Consider the following 12,978-nt stretch of genomic DNA (forward strand, 5'->3'; position numbering starts at 1 on the left):
CACTCACTTGGCCTTCCAGAACTCGCTGAGCGTCTCGCTGGCGAGGAAGCCCACGATGAGTATCAGCATGAGCGCCTGGCTGATGAGGCCGAGCCGCGACTGGTGCAGCTGCGAGTGGTTCACCGAGCGCGGGTCCACGCTGCCGTCCAGCTGCGCCAGGTCGGTCTGCACACCCTGACGAATTACATTACATTTACATATACATATAGACAAACACATTATATATATTTCATTTCATTTAACCTCCCACACGCCCTTGCACACTTATGTTACATCACAATCCTCTAACACAATATGTGACTCTACACACACACACCTTCACACACACATACACCCATCTCCACACACACACAAACCTGTCTCAACACACACACACATTTCTCTCGTACCGTACTCCTACCAGCAGACCAGACGCCTGCGAGAGCCCACCTGCTTGACGAGCGTGTCCTGCACATCGTCACCGTCGGCCGCGGACGAGGGTCCCGGCCGGGGGGTGATTATCGTGCACACCTTTGTCTCGCGCAAGAACTCACCGCGAAGCTGCACAACAAATATACAGTACATCTTATTTTATATTCGTAATTCTCTGCCTGCTACCTATAATTTAGATACGTAAGTACTAATGGATTGATGTAGGTATATTTCAATAGGTATACAAAAATGTATGTAACTAGTTATTTTGCTATTCTTTAAATTAATAAATACATCTTACTAAAATTATTTACAAACGCGAATATTACTTATTACAGCGGATATTTAACGGATAGTTGTTTGTAAGTCTTACACGCAAAACCCGCCCATCGGATCTATATAGAATTTGGTACATAGATAGATTACAGGTCCGATTACGTTACGTACATATGTCTATAATAATCTATCTATGTGCCAAAGCCCACGTTAATACGTTTTCCGGAGTACGATAGTGAAGCCACGGGCTCCACCCATTATTGTATGGCTGATGTTGCATTCAACCACTCAAATTACATGCTGCGAGGTTCAAAGTGATCTTTGATTATTATTGTATTGCTAAGATAACAAAAAAAAAAGTACCAAAATATATTTTTACATATATTTTTTGCTTAGAAACCCATGTATTATTGTACTTATGACTTCCTTAATGTTTTCGAACCAGAACTACAAAAAAAAATACAAAAAACAATCCCATAATTAGTTTTATTGGCTTCATTAATTACTTCTATTATATGTGCGTAGTATTTTAAGAGCGTCGAACAATGAGACATTATCACACAAGATAATTTGAAGGGATAAACGAATAAGGTGTAATGGACCATCATTGATATCCTTGTACCATGGTGTAATAAATAATTATGGAGCATTATAACAGTGCTGTTATGCTTCTCCGAATTAAAAAACAGCGGTAAAATATTTTCATGCTCATGATATACATTTATATCATTTTCAATATATTATTCAATGTTTGAAATACAATAATTTTATTCTTAGATGTGTCTCTATCCAAAGATTTCGATAAAATCTCTAGAAAAAAACGTTTGCCTTCGAATTTTAATTGCTTGAGGCAAATTTAAATTAACTTTATTTGCTTAATGTAGTAACGTAGATGATAGGTACATGTTATATAGTTTCTGACACATTCTGCTTCTTCTTAATTTTTTTGACCGACTTCAAAAAAAAAACGCTGGAGGCTCTCAAATTAAACAGTTTTTTTTTTAATTACCTCAGAATTTTCAACTGGGTGAACCGATTTTGATATTTTTTTTATTTTGAAGGCTGTTGTCTCCCCTTCGTCGGACCCTTAAATATTGGTCTTTTTCTGACATATTGAAGGCGGATTAGCTTTTTTATCAAAAATGATCGTTTGGCAAGGCTGATGACGATAAATAATAATTAACAATTACCAATAACATTATTAACTTAACAATATAACGACATCTAATCACCAATACAACGCACCTTGAAGTATACTTCGACGCCATAAATCAGGAAGAAGACGACCACAACGAACAACAGGACCGCGTAGCAGCCGTTGAATACGTGCTGATAGAAACTCTGAAACAAATGTAATTTTATTTATTTGTTTATCTTTGTATTTCAACCGCATTCAAAAATAGAACGTTATCAATTCAACTGTATCTTCTTTGTGTTAGTTATGATACTTTTTTTTTTATTTGTAAGCTAGTACTTCACATGTGGTCAAATTTAAATAATGCCTTCTATGTTAATTAGTTTTTTGTTACAAAAAAACCAACGAACACAGCCACTAATAAATTCACTAAAACATACACTCCATCAGCACAAAACAACCAATTTATAAATACGGTTACGTTTCCACTAAACTCTTAAACTGCTGATTGTTTTTCAATCTAACGACAGCAATGAACATTAAACAAATTGTTAAATTATTCATGAAGGGACATTTATCACTTGCACTTGTGAGTCAATATTTGATACTGTCGATGTTGGCACTTTTCATTTCTTTGTTTTTATCAAGGTTATAAGTGCTTATATACACAAGGACGAAGGACATACCAAATATATTATTGTAGATTGCAAAATGTGTAGAAATCCAAATCATATGCGAAAGTTTGTTGCAAGACAAATCAGTCGCTCAAGTTCTACTTCGTTCAAAAAAATTCGAATGCTCTTCTAAATCACTTCAATTGCCGAGAATTACTTTCCTTACCCGAACATTATATTAATGACTGTAGCAATGTTTTCGTGTAAAACGTGTCTTTATTTAGACGGATAAGTGCGATCGAATCGCGTGCAAGGACATTTAAAAACGTTAGGAGCGTGGACCTAAATAGAGGATAGCAATTGGTCACACCCACGCGGTTATTTCGCTTTTAAAGTTAATCATTCCATTTAGCCGTGAATAGATCTATGTACATACTGTGGTTACAATTTATGCGCAATTGTCTGCTCATCCTATTTAAACTATTAACGCTATCATTGGTATAATGTATGTTTATTTTAGGATATAGGCATAATAAAAACTCCAGGATATAAATTATGAAAACTTCTCAACAATAGAATTGTTTCATTTAAGTTCCGTCCGCATCGAACTATGTGCTAAGGACATGAAGAAATTCGACTGAAAAAATATGTATTTGAGACAAAAATACACATCATAATCACATAATTTTACGTCAAAGGCATCATCATCATCATCATCACCGCAATACATTGTTAGTTCAATGATATTAATAACATTTTCTTAATCATCTGTAATTCAACAGTGACTGACTTAATATTAAACTTAATATCGAGTTATGCATTTTTAGTTTAGTTAGATTTTGTCATGTATTTTTTAACGTTATCTTTCTATAAACTACGCATTTGCTAAAGATATGTAAACATCAATTTGTGTCAATTATATTAATGAGTTTACTTAATGCGTCCCATTCTAGAATTCAGAACTTTTCCATTTTTAAATCGGGCCAAATTTAATGCAATCGAATGCAGATTCCACAAACATATTGCCATAAATGGAACCTAAAATACACACATGAGATGTGTCTCTTTACGTACTACGTTCTCCCGGGCAAAGGTTTGCTAGGACACTAGTTTCTTTGTAATAGTTTTATCATTCTAAACATCAAGAAAAAGCAAATATTGTGCATACAAATTACCTTCCTCTCCGCAGACGTATCAGCCACGTTGATGGTGAGCACTTCAGCGAAGAGAAGCGAGTAGATGATCACGTTGAATGTGACGAAGGCGAGGAAGGACTTCGAGAGGAAACGCTGCCTCTCCCATCGCACGTCGCGGAGGTGAAACACCTAGGCGAAAAATGTATTTATTTTTAACACAAAAATAAATAAATAATACAATATGTAGTCTTATTATTCCATGATAAATGTAATAAAATTCAAAAAATCATGGGAAAGCATTATAGCTTTCATAATGTAGCAGGTACAGTATACTTTTGATTGCTTCTTTATAACATACGTTTCTATTTGCTCTAATTTAGAGTCCGCGTTATCCTTCGTAAACAATTCTCGAATCTATTGAATAACGTTAAACTGAATTACAAACCAAGCTTATTCAGAATACCTTATACAGTGTGTACACACAACGCCCACCGCGCAGACACAATAATCAGAAGTGGGATGTTTTCTTTGTAACATAAACACTGTGTACACATTAAGTAATTAGTTGTCAGACGCCTATTTTGTTACTAAACAAATACAAACTGAATTTGTAAATATCATTACATACTTCTACGTCAATTAAACGATAAATAATAAACGATAATATGTTATCATAATATTAATACGCAGTGGGTTGTCGTCGCGTCCATATTTTAGAGAGCTCTATTCGCATATTGCTATGCAACATATCTACACTAATTATATAAATCTAACGAGTATTATTGTTTGTTTTGAACACACTATACTCAGAAAATACTGGAATATTCCAAAAAATCTTTCCCCTTTCAATATGCACACGATCCAAGAATGACATAGGCTATACACGAATGACGGGCAGTTAGTTATATTTAATATACAGTTTTGCTGCATTTATTTTTGGTGCAGCCGCAAAATAGAAGTCGTAAAAGTTAAAAGCTTGATTTATTTGCTTTAATGAATGGGAGATAACTATCAAAGTATTTTACATATTAATTAAAAAAAACGTAACAAACAAAAAACGGCGTTTATTTTTATAATAAATTAATTATTATTCCAACTCAACTATTGTCAACAAGTCATATTAGTGTAATGCGTAATACTTCTACGTAAAAAACGTCTTAAAACTACATTAGTATCAATATTTACATCATCAATATATCTAACAACGACAGTCCCCAATAGTGGCAAAACCTATAATAACTAACGGAGGTACTTGAAGCTAGCTAATAGTTAGTACTTGCGGCTAAAACAATAGTAAACAATACGTACCAGCATTGTTACCATTTAATGTCAATGTTACATACCACATTATAGTTCCTATTATTCAAAGGACAAAAGTGTTGTATCTGATTTAAAATTCACTTTTTTTGTTCTGCCCGTATCTACGACACAAATATTTTAGCTATTTGAACGATGACTCTATCATACGAAACGCAATAGCATTACAAGATACATATTATATTGATGATTATGTTTGTTTGTTTATTAAAAAAATAGATAATCACCATACCTCAAAAAAAGCTTTACGTAAAAACACGTAACGCTAACAATTTTTTTTATCATTCTACGTAAATAATCGTATTAATTGTTTTGTGTACACTCGTCTTAATGCGATAATAAGATTTAATTCTTTTTTTTTTACTTATAAAACACATCAGGAAATCGAAGGAGATAAAGTACCTAAGCTATTAATACAGCCAAGTACAAGAAAACATAGGAGGCTTTAACGCGAACTTTCTTAATTACTTACAGAGTATAATTTACTTAACAGACATTATATATATCTCATGGTAAATATATAAATGATATTCGGATAAGCTTTTACTGCCTAAAACAACATTCATTGAAATTGAGTCAAACTACATAAACTAAGCAACGTTAATTTTTTATCTCGAACATAGTGAAAGTACCATGTAACTAGAAAGTTTCAAATAAACCCAAGGGATCTACAAGATATTATAACTCCCAAAAACGATAAATAAGGAACATCTAGAATGTTCCAATAAAACAAAAGCACGAGAGATTATAGAAAACAATTAGACTCTGGAACATTCCAATACAACCAAAGTACGCGAGATTGTAAACAGTACGTAGAAGATTCCAACACTAGCTATCATGCCCGAACCCTATGTAGCAAATTGCAAGACCATAACAATAACACCAGTTTCATTCATCCGGCTATCATATTGTCTACCGATGTTAAAACATAATCAGCATTGTCGACCACATCCCACAATGTGTCGTAGCAATTATTTGAATAATATCTTGTTCATAATATCGGTGGGTATTTTATGTAAAAACTTATGTATTACTGAGCTCTCAGAATATGAATGTTTTGGTCACAAGAGAATCATGTTGACATAATTGGAAATCAAAACATTTGTAATAATTTCTGGATATATAAAAAAACTTGCAGGTACTTTCTTTATGAAAAACCCACTTGCATATCAAATGTGATTAAGAAACAACAATTTTAATGAATGCCATTTAATTAACTGAAATTCCAAACGCTAACTGCGACTCTTATTTTACCTTTTTAAATTGAAATTACCACTAAAGAAGATTTCTTAATTCAAATATATTATTTACGTTTGACGTGATTTTTTTTAAGCAATTATTTGTCACCTACTCCCAACTTAAATCTGAATAGATACTTCCCTTCCAAGGTACGAATGAATGATCCTTTTTGTAGTAAAGATCCTAATTAATCCATGTCTAATTTCCATGTACAATCTACATATTTGACACGCAAAAAAATCAAGGGCTTTCTTACGTATTGACTAACAAGGTATACAAGACTTATAATTCCGGTTAGAGGTAACAGGTTTAAACAGAAATAACGTAAGTAATGGAATTAATTAATTAATTAATTAGTTTTATTTCTATTTTAGTTGTCAACTAATAAAAACCGAAAATATTCGGTAAATTTAATCGTATAAATTCTACTTCGTATATTATTCCTTTAAATATAATCTGCTAGTACCGTATCAGAATCACCTCCATATGTTCGTGATAAATATTTTTTGACACATTTTATTCATATTTCTCACCGTTTGAGACCTTACCTGGACTATGACAAATACCTATTTCAAAACCAAAAACAGTTTAATCTTTTTTACAATATTTGATCTTTATACTATATAATCTATTATAGAATAATGCTTATTGATTTTATAGACTACCAGATACATAATATAGAAAACCCTTTCGGCAATAATTAATAACGAATAGCATAGCTTTAATATACGTATTTGCAAAAAACCCAAAAAGCGCGGTTCTCAATACGAGTGTATATGTGAACCGAATTTTGAGGATTCTTTTCCTTTTATTTAAAAACTAGTGTCTCCCGTGTTATACACATTTAAATTAGTCTAGTTCTAGTTTCATTTTAGTTTTTTGTTAATGTAATCATTTTAGTATTATGATCAAAGTCAGTCGATTTAAAAAGGTAACTCCAATACAATTGAATAAACCAAACGAAATATTACAAAGAACTAATAAAGAACAAACTACAATACATCCATCGAGTTGTATACGAGCACCAGCTATTGTGGTTTTTAATTAAATATCCAATAGATTTCATCTACATTCAAACCACATAATATCCGTCAAGAGAATCGCTTAGAAAACTATTCATATTACTCATTTATGACAACAATCAGTTTTATTACCAAATGTGGTTTATTTAACCTGTGGTTTATCGCTACTTCACTTAGAGAATACTAATTTTACATTAATTCTGTAGTAACTATTCGCCCCGACTTCGCCGGCGGTATATATTATAGCCTATAGCACTCAGGGATACTACCAATCAAATATAGTATCACATACTTACAAAGTGGAATGTCAGTCTCGTTAACTAAAACCAAATTCAAATGTTTAATTGAATTCCACCAAAAATAACTACTATATATGGGCACCATTAACCAACAGGTCAAATTCACTATTAGATTTTTTAAGTATCATTTAACGCATTTTATTTAAAATAAATACCATATACGTAACATACGGCTATTATTGATAGAATCAACTAAAATGTTTCACTTACTCTCTTATACAGAATATATGAAAGGAAATAAAGAAAGGTTTAATCCCGGCGATCCCAATCAGGATATTAAGATAAAGCCATTAAATTATTGTATTGTACGGTAACAATCCTACTATCCTTCCTACTAATTATAAATGCGAAAGTTTGTAAGGATGTGTGTGTGTTCGTTGCTCTTTCACGCAAAAACTACTGAACCGATTGCAATGAAATTTGGTACGTAGACAGCTGGACAACTGGAATAACATATAGGCAACTTTTTATCCCGGTATTCCTACGGGATACGGACTTGCACGGGTGAAACCGCGGGGCGCAGCTAGTTCTTGATAAGTGTACAAAGCTTAAACTGCATCTGTACCTTTGAAGTCGGTGAATGTCGAGTTTGTAAGGGGTCGGTTACATACAAGCATATAAACATACAAACATACAGGTGAAGCTAATAGAAGCGTGCTAAAAAAAGTGGATACTGGTCATACTAAACGAAATCTATTAGTGAGTCCGTACGTAAAAATAAATAATAATAAGTTATTTATTTCAGAGTAACAAGGACCCAATATCAGTTTTTAAAACAATTATGAAAAAATAAATTCACAAATAATTACGACAAAAATTAATATTAAAATATAGATTAAAATAAAATAGAACATAATAAGTAATTATTTCAATCAATGTATTATCTAATCAATCAATAATGACCAACGTACCTATGTTAAGTATCTAAGATACACCCATAGGAGAAGCTATCCGAGCTTTTGTCGCAGACGTCGCGTCGTCAAAATTGAGATATCTAACAATACACTACACAACATAATCACGATTGCCATAAAAAGAAAATAAAATCAATTGTAGGCAATTGCTTGAAAGTCGTAAAGTTTGCATTACTAACAATTATTGCCAATTTTATTGCGTTTTGGCCACAGCCTTTTGATTCAATTTAAACACCTGAAAATAGGCGTGCGACGCAATTTAGTGCGTAAAACCTACTGAAGAATTGTTTTTAAATATAAAATTATGAACTTAAGCGAGCTAATAGAATAAATCGATTTCCTTAAGGATTGGAAAACAAATTATTAAGCCGAAGTGTTTAAAAAACACTACTTAAAGTATTAGAGATATTATATTTAAGTATTAGATTATTAATTCTAAAAAGAAAGAGTGCCCTATGGTTTGAAAACAAAAAGAAAGTTGTAGGTTTACTTTATTTAAATAACATGAAAACGAAAAAGGACCGAGTAATTAACCGATGCATAAGACTTATCTCTATGATTGTTAGGAGAAGTAAGTTTATTTAACTAAAAAAAAAAACAAATACTATGTTATCAAAAATGAAGAATTTAATTCGATGATTTTAACATTATCATACATTATAGACAACATAGTTACTTTCAAAAATTATCCTAAAATATTAATAATATTTTTCATATTTAACCCATATTATACCTTATTTTTCTGCTACTCCAACTAAAACAACCTTTGCCACCAATAAATCACAAGATAGAAAAAAAACGATTCGAAATTCGAATATTAGAAGTGCGCGGAAGTACAAAAATTCGCGCGCGTTTGCACCGGACGCTCAACGTTTTATGTCATTGAATTATGAATAGGACGTAGGAGTACAAACTTCATATGTGTAGTGTGTACTATCGCATACAATCAAATTTAAAACCCGTAATATAAACTTGACGATAATTAATAATAAGGACCTTCAATAATGTCTTCAAGTTGATAATAAGATGCGGACTAGATTATGTAACGAATAAGGTTACCTTCACATTTATAACATTTTGAATAGTTTTATGCGATTTGAGTACAGTAAATGCTGATTATGTTTCAAGGACCCGTGAAATTAAAACACGTGTGTGTTTTTATAATGTAATCTGTAACCTTATAAAATATATTTGCATAAATATTAGTTTAAACATAAATCATTTAACATAATACTTATTTTATATTTTCAATGAAGTTTATAATATAAATTTCAAAATTAATAATTCATATTTTAATCTAACACACAATACAAAAATGCATCACTCATCAAGATTTATTTTCGACAAAAAATACAAATATGCCCTCGCGGCTAATAAATTTTCATAGTACAAATTTTCATCCCCTTGGGGGTAGAATTTATCAAAATCAATTCTTAGTGGATGCCTACGTCATTACATCTATCTGCATGTGAAATTTTAACCCGATCCGTCCAGTTGTTTGGGCTGTGCATTGATAGATCGCGATATATATAGATTTTCGATGTTCCTAATTTGAAATCACATACTATGTATACATATTATGTATACTTGTGATATTTTACACACGTATTTATAAGCTTTTACAGACTAACATATCAAAAAGCTCACATACACATCGAATTGATAACCGCCTTGTTTGAAGTCGGTCACAAAGCATATCGCTTGAATAACATCTTCGAGTCAGATGTCTGCGATTAACTACAATACAACCATAACGTACCAAACCCACATATAACCATAACGTACCAAACACGTTCCCTCGTCTGCCGCGTACTTCTTTATTTTTCAAGACGTTTCTTTGAAATTTATAACGATACGAGCCAATTCCATTCTTCAGGTTGCTATGATTTATTTTTAATATACGGTTATTTGAAAATGCATATACATATCGCAGAAGGAGGTGATATTTAAATAATTTTTATAATTGCTGCTACAAGTCGTATTGCTTGTATATTATACTAGCTGCGCCCCGCGGTTTCACTCGCGTAAGTCCGTATCCCGTAGGAATATCGGGATAAAAAGTTGCCTATATGTTATTCCAGTTGTCCAGCTATCTACGTATCAAATTTCATTGCAATCGGTTCAGTAGTTTTTACGTGAAAGAGCAACAAACACACACACACACATCCTTACAAACTTTCTCATTTATAATATTAGAAGGAAGTAGAATAGTAGGAAGTAGGATAGGATATACGGTTATTTGAAAATCCATATGCATATTGCAGGAGGTATGGTTTAATTAATTTTTATAATTGTGTTGGTACAAGTCGTCTAGCTCGAATATTTCTCGTTTTATATTATATGGTACCCAAAGAGGTTATTAATGCAATAGACTCGACTTCCACAGGTTTTTTACTAGGAAACTGTGTGTTGAAATAACTATGAAATTAACAACAATACAAAAGAACACTACACAACACAGCGTAGTGTTACATGTAAAACCAAATACCAAATTTCATCCCAATCGTCTCTTTGGAATTACAAAACAAAAGTAATGGTTAAAGTGAAAAAAATAGTAAACCTTGCAAGTGTAGCGACGCATTTCTGAATTCTGAAATTTCCTCGCTACATACAACTTTCCATCATCATTCAATTGGGGCCATCCAGGCCGGCCAGAGGTATAGACTTTTTTTTGTGGTGATTCTCGATGCTAGCCTGAAGGGCTACTGCAGCTCTTAGCACGGACGCGTGGGTAGTTAATACATTAAATCAGAGCCATCTATACGACACACTAGACAAAAGACAGAAACTTATAACATGATCGATTTGCTTAGTTCCGCATAATAGCGCTAGATGTCATGAAACTCAGTCTAATGTAAATTCAATAAAATTATTTAGCGCACAAATATACAAAACTTATCCATATAGATTTAAGACAATTATTAAGAATCTTATACCCTTCCCTTATTAGAGGTATTATTATATTATTCCTCAAAAATTATCTGATGATGATAATAAAGAAGTATTACCACAATTACACCTTCCACTTCCTCTACTCGTATTCAATCTTGCTACGGATCATTCGCATTAAGATTTTCTTAAGATTAATTCATCAGAGAGACCAGCCCGACTGACATTTAAATTAGCTGCGTAATTATAGCGAGAGGCGTATGGCACCATGGCACAATCGCCTGGGCGCTAATGAAATCAAAAAACTACTAAACAAGGAGAGTGGTAGGGAAATGCCATTTTTCCCATATGGCCCACAGCCCGCCATTACCGTCGAAAAGACATTAATAAAAAAAAAAAACAATTCAATCACTTGTACCAGACTAATATTTCTCACAGGAAATTATGGTCGAGTTGCACTTCCCGAAATTCAATATACCACGCTTGTAACGATGGTCCCAATGGCAATAGTATTATACATTTGGCAGTTAAATCTATATGTATTTATTACATTCACTTATGTACACATTAACTGTAGTCACGGTGCATTAGACTTTCAAATTTCTAGCATTCTAATTGGCTGGTGAGCTTGGCTTGCCCGGTGAACAACGACGATTGACTATTTTCTTAATACGAATGGACTATAGCCTTTTCTTTTATAATTCTATAATTTCTATGCGCAAAGCTAAGTTTAGATAGTACTATTAATTTTAATTAATAGTACTATCTAAACTTACTATTAATTTTATTAGAACGTCCCAAAAATCGCAATTAGATAGATTTTTTGTTGTAATGTACTAAAAAATTCCATGGATTTTCAAGGAAGTTATTGTCACTTGGTCACATTTGTATTTGTACCTCCCCCTACGTGAAGGTCGGTGACCTTTTTTGTATAGGAGTATTATCTATCTATCCCAGGGCTCACCTCAACCATACAATACTTATTCCTATTCGTATAATTAATTATCAGTACATACTATTAGGCTTAGTCGTTTCCCTCTTCTGTCTGTATGTATGTATGTATGTATGTATGCTTAGATCTTAAAACTACACAACGAATTTTGATGAGGTTTTTTTTAAAAAGATAGAGTGATTCAAAAGGAAACTTAATATGTATAATAAAATCCATTAAACTATTCCGAATTTAACGCGTTCAAAGCCGCGGGCAAAAGCTACTTATTAATAGACTAATGTACAACTCACCTCGGCCCAAAAGCAGACGATCAGTGAAGAGCCAGATAGAAGCAGAGGATAGTATGCTGATAGAAGACTCGTCGCCCATGTTTCTTGGAATGATGACTGTGGGACAAACAAATCATCTTAGAACTTCTCCGAGTCTTTTATAATCTACAGGATATGCAGAATAAATTATATAAAGTTTCACTTATTAAGCTCACACCTTCTTTAATTGTAGTCATAATCCTACTATACATATAAGGAAAATGATTCAATATTTTGTTTGTTTTTAAAGATTTAATGACTTAATAATTTGATGATAAATAAAAAATTTGGAAAAATAAAAACTACGTTTTCAAGGTACTCTTGTTTTCGTTTAATATCCTCACAGACTAAATTTTAATTACAATAATAATGCCTTGGACTTTTATAATTAGTACATGTCTTGTACATATGTCTCTGCCAGACCACTTGTTTTTGTACTGTATATATATATATATATATATATATA

The 12,978-nt window shown here is 32.4% G+C and overlaps 1 protein-coding gene across 2 annotated transcripts in view; it reads right to left on the reverse strand.

The window, feature by feature from the left end:
* Positions 1-12,978, reverse strand: part of LOC119836903 — a 45,329-nt gene that overhangs the window by 5,011 nt on the left and 27,340 nt on the right. For both annotated transcript variants that reach the window (XM_038362355.1, XM_038362356.1), the window contains exons 4-8: positions 12,495-12,590; positions 3,612-3,761; positions 1,933-2,028; positions 430-540; positions 8-174 (exon numbers count right to left, since the gene is read on the reverse strand). In XM_038362355.1, the coding sequence (XP_038218283.1) occupies positions 8-174; positions 430-540; positions 1,933-2,028; positions 3,612-3,761; positions 12,495-12,590 (620 nt within the window). The remainder of the gene's footprint in view (positions 1-7; positions 175-429; positions 541-1,932; positions 2,029-3,611; positions 3,762-12,494; positions 12,591-12,978) is intronic.

This window comes from Zerene cesonia, chromosome 26 (genome assembly GCF_012273895.1).
Source record: "Zerene cesonia ecotype Mississippi chromosome 26, Zerene_cesonia_1.1, whole genome shotgun sequence".
Lineage (NCBI taxonomy): Eukaryota > Metazoa > Arthropoda > Insecta > Lepidoptera > Pieridae > Zerene > Zerene cesonia.